Source organism: Sinocyclocheilus anshuiensis, unplaced genomic scaffold (assembly GCF_001515605.1).
Source record: "Sinocyclocheilus anshuiensis isolate Anshui unplaced genomic scaffold, SAMN03320099.WGS_v1.1 scaffold2199, whole genome shotgun sequence".
In the NCBI taxonomy this organism is placed as follows: domain Eukaryota; kingdom Metazoa; phylum Chordata; class Actinopteri; order Cypriniformes; family Cyprinidae; genus Sinocyclocheilus; species Sinocyclocheilus anshuiensis.
Window position 1 is genome coordinate 57,134 of NW_015540980.1, and position 3,506 is coordinate 60,639.

General features: G+C 39.5%; 1 protein-coding gene across 1 annotated transcript in view; it reads left to right on the forward strand.

The window, feature by feature from the left end:
- LOC107690103 (SRSF protein kinase 3-like) overlaps positions 1–3,506 on the forward strand; it is a gene marked incomplete at its 5' end in the record, with an annotated part of 16,892 nt that overhangs the window by 1,950 nt on the left and 11,436 nt on the right. The window contains 4 exons of the mRNA XM_016488337.1: positions 538–625; positions 904–1,010; positions 2,193–2,358; positions 2,446–2,471. Of these exons, the coding sequence (XP_016343823.1) occupies positions 538–625; positions 904–1,010; positions 2,193–2,358; positions 2,446–2,471 (387 nt within the window). The remainder of the gene's footprint in view (positions 1–537; positions 626–903; positions 1,011–2,192; positions 2,359–2,445; positions 2,472–3,506) is intronic.

Genomic DNA, 3,506 nt, shown 5'->3' on the forward strand with positions numbered 1-3,506 from the left:
GTGTGAGTGTGAGTGTGTGTGTGTGTGTGTGTGTATGAGTGTGTGTGTGTCTGTGACCCAATCTGGCAACCATGTTTGCTTTTGCGGTTGCAGAATAGATGCACATACATGGCCTCTGTGTCACAAATGAAGTCATTTTTGTTGTTTTTTTGTCTTTAGGAAAACATTAACATAATTTGGAAATTGAAGTTAATATTAGGAATTTCACAGGTTTAGCTTTTGAGACAAGCTTTTACCAGACTTCATAATGTAGAGACTGTTTATTTATATGATGAGCTAAATCGTAATGATAATAAATAAAAAGTAATAAATCAGGAAATTGGATGAGGTAAATTAAACCATGCATATGAGTAGATGTGGTCTTGATCTGTGCTTACGTGGAAGTGCAATAATTCTGACTAAATGGAAAAGTCCTCAAATGTCAAATATAATCAGGATTATACATGTTGAGCAAAATAGCGATTCACGCAGCAATTCTCAGATTTCAGACGCAGTTGTACACACACCTGTCTCTCTCTCTCTCTCGCTGTCTCTCAGGTGCGTGAGACTGATCCTGATGATCCTAATAAGGACATGGTTGTTCAACTCATAGACGACTTCAAGATCTCAGGGGTGAACGGGATTCGTATCCTCACAGCCTGCATGTGAGTGTGTGTGTGTGTATGTGTGTGTGTGAGTGTGTGTCTGTGTCTGTGTCTGTGTCTGTGTGAGTGTGAGTGTGTGTGTGTGTCTGTGTGTGTGTGTCTGTGTGAGTGTGTGTATGAGTGTGTGTGTCTGTGAGTGAGTGAGTGAGTGAGAGAGTGAGTGAGCGAGTGAGTGAGTGAGTGAGTGTGTGTGTGAGTGTGTGTGTGTGTGTGTGTGTGTGTGTGTGAGTCAGTGGTTTTCTTTAACTCTGGTTCTCAGACGTGTGCATGGTGTTTGAAGTTCTTGGTCATCATTTGCTCAAGTGGATCATCAAGTCAAATTATCAGGGTTTGCCGTTACCCTGCGTCAAGAGCATCATTAGACAGGTAATCACACACACTTCCCGAATCCTAACTGAGCCATGCACATAAACACAGGTCTCCAGCATCCAGTGGAAGTGAAGCACTTCATGAAACAACAGCGTCAGCATGTATTCAATGTTTCATATTCAGCTGCCTGGAGATGCTTTGAGCCAATGAGATTAACCGTGGGCGGAGCTACAAGAAACGGAACACAAATGACTGACAGAATGTCCTGTTAGCCGCGTCCCACTTCAGAGGCTGCATCCTGCGAAGGTCACAGAGGTCGATCTGAGCATCCTTGAATGGGACGGTCTAGCCTACAGAGGATTGCTCTTGTCGCCAGCAACTGTGACAGCTGCGGTTGATGAGCGGCAGGAACGTTTGTACTGGACTGTTTTAAAAGTGATATTCAACTGTCTGAAAACAACAGCCTGTCTGAATATGTTCACCATGGTCCATTTAATTAGTCAAGTTAAGTCACCTTTATTTCTGTTGCACTTTATACAGTCCAGGTTGTTTCAAAGCAGCTTTACAGTGATAAACAAGAAATGAGTGATTCAGTGATGCAAACAGTTCTGCAGCTCTAAAAAGACAATAGTAAACCTTTGAAGTTGAACCAGTCAGTTGAAATCAGTTCATTGTTGATTCAGTTCAATTCAATAACTCTGTAAAGCCCATCAATTATCGAATGAGTTGAATTAATCAATAAAGCAGCTCTGGAGAAAAAAGTGATGAATCACTTTTTTTACATAAAGTACTATCTGTAAAATCGCATAAGTAAGTTATGTCAACATTTAAGTTTTTTTTTTAGTAACGTTAGATATCTGAATAAGTTGAAACACAATACTTGTATTTAAAAGTGTAATCCAGCATTTTATCTAAAAAAAAAAAAAGTCCTGCCATCATCGGCTTGCAATGATTCTTGGGATCATCTGGATTGCGAAACATCCATCTGTTCTGAAAAGGAAGGATGCAATACGAGGCCATATTTGAAGCAGACTTCGGTTCTCAAATGCAGCCTCTGAATTGGGACACAGTGACAGTCAGACAGTAACTCCGGTTAGTTGATTATGGTACCACAGATTAACCACAGAATACGTTTGGTATTTTCAGTGTGAAATCATCATTTTATTTCCTTGAAGAAGCGGTGGTTCAGTATGGACTAGATTCACTTGAGGAACGCTTGTGTCTGTGGTTTGGCTGCAGGTTCTGCAGGGCCTCGATTACCTTCACAGTAAGTGTAAGATCATCCACACGGACATCAAACCGGAGAACATCCTCATGTGTGTGGACGAGGCTTTCGTGCGCAGGATGGCGGTGGAGGCCACCGAGTGGCAGAAAGCCGGAGCACCGCCGCCGTCTGGATCCGCTAGTATTTCATCTCTGCTTTCTGTCGTTCTGATTCATGAATGATGAATGCGATTGGTGACGTTCTGACTGTTTCTCTGTTTGTTCGCAGTCAGCACGGCTCCTCAACTCAAACAGGTCAGTGAAGGAAACCAAAATTCTTACACAGAGACACGCATCTGTTTTACTGAAGAAAGCGGACAAATGACTGCCATCTTCAACACATCAAAATGTAGTTTGCTGTATAGTTGTACATATTACATACAAGAACATACAGTTCTGATCTGTAGATATTTGTGATGGGCATTAGTTGAACTGTAAGAAACATGTGAAATCCAATTTTTACAAAACGGAACCAAGCCACATTAGACAGTGAATTTTGATAATTAAGAGAGCATGTCATGTGATCCGCAGTGTTATTATCAGTGGTGGAAAGAGTACTGAAAAAATATACTCAAGTAAAAGTACCATTACCTTCCAAAAAATGTAGTGTGAGTAGAGTAAAAGTACTAGTCCAAAAACCTACTTGAGTAAGAGTAAAAGAGTAGCCTATTTAAAAGTATTAATGAGTATTGAGTAGTGAGTACTGAGCTGTGGATTCTACCCCCTCATAATAAATGCTGTACACCGCAATTTATACATTTTTAAAACGTTGTACATTCTGTAATTCACATTATCTTGTTTGTCATAAAGAATGAAGAATATATTTCATCCAGCAGTTTTAATTTTGACTGCCAACTCTTTAAAATACATCAAAACAGCACGGAAACAGTATTCAGTTGAAGAAAAGATGAAAGTTATTCTCAGTACAATCATCCCCATTTAAATCATAAAGTTCGAAAAACTAGATTTAAAATCATGTGTAAGGCCACTGAGACAGCATTATGCTGTTGTTGCACATAAAATATTAATGTTTAGAACAGTGCAAATACAAACACCATTAGAAACTCATAGTTCAGCATCACAGTGATCACACACCGTGATATGGGTTAAAATGAGAGCCCATTTCTCTCCAAAACAGTGCCGGTTTTAGCGTTTTGCCATAAAGAAATAAAAATAACTAAACTTGATAATTTATGTTACAATTTTAACATAAATGCACATTGTTCTAGAAGGATGGCAAATTCATGCCATACCGTTTACACATTTACTCGAATTGTTATGCTGATAATA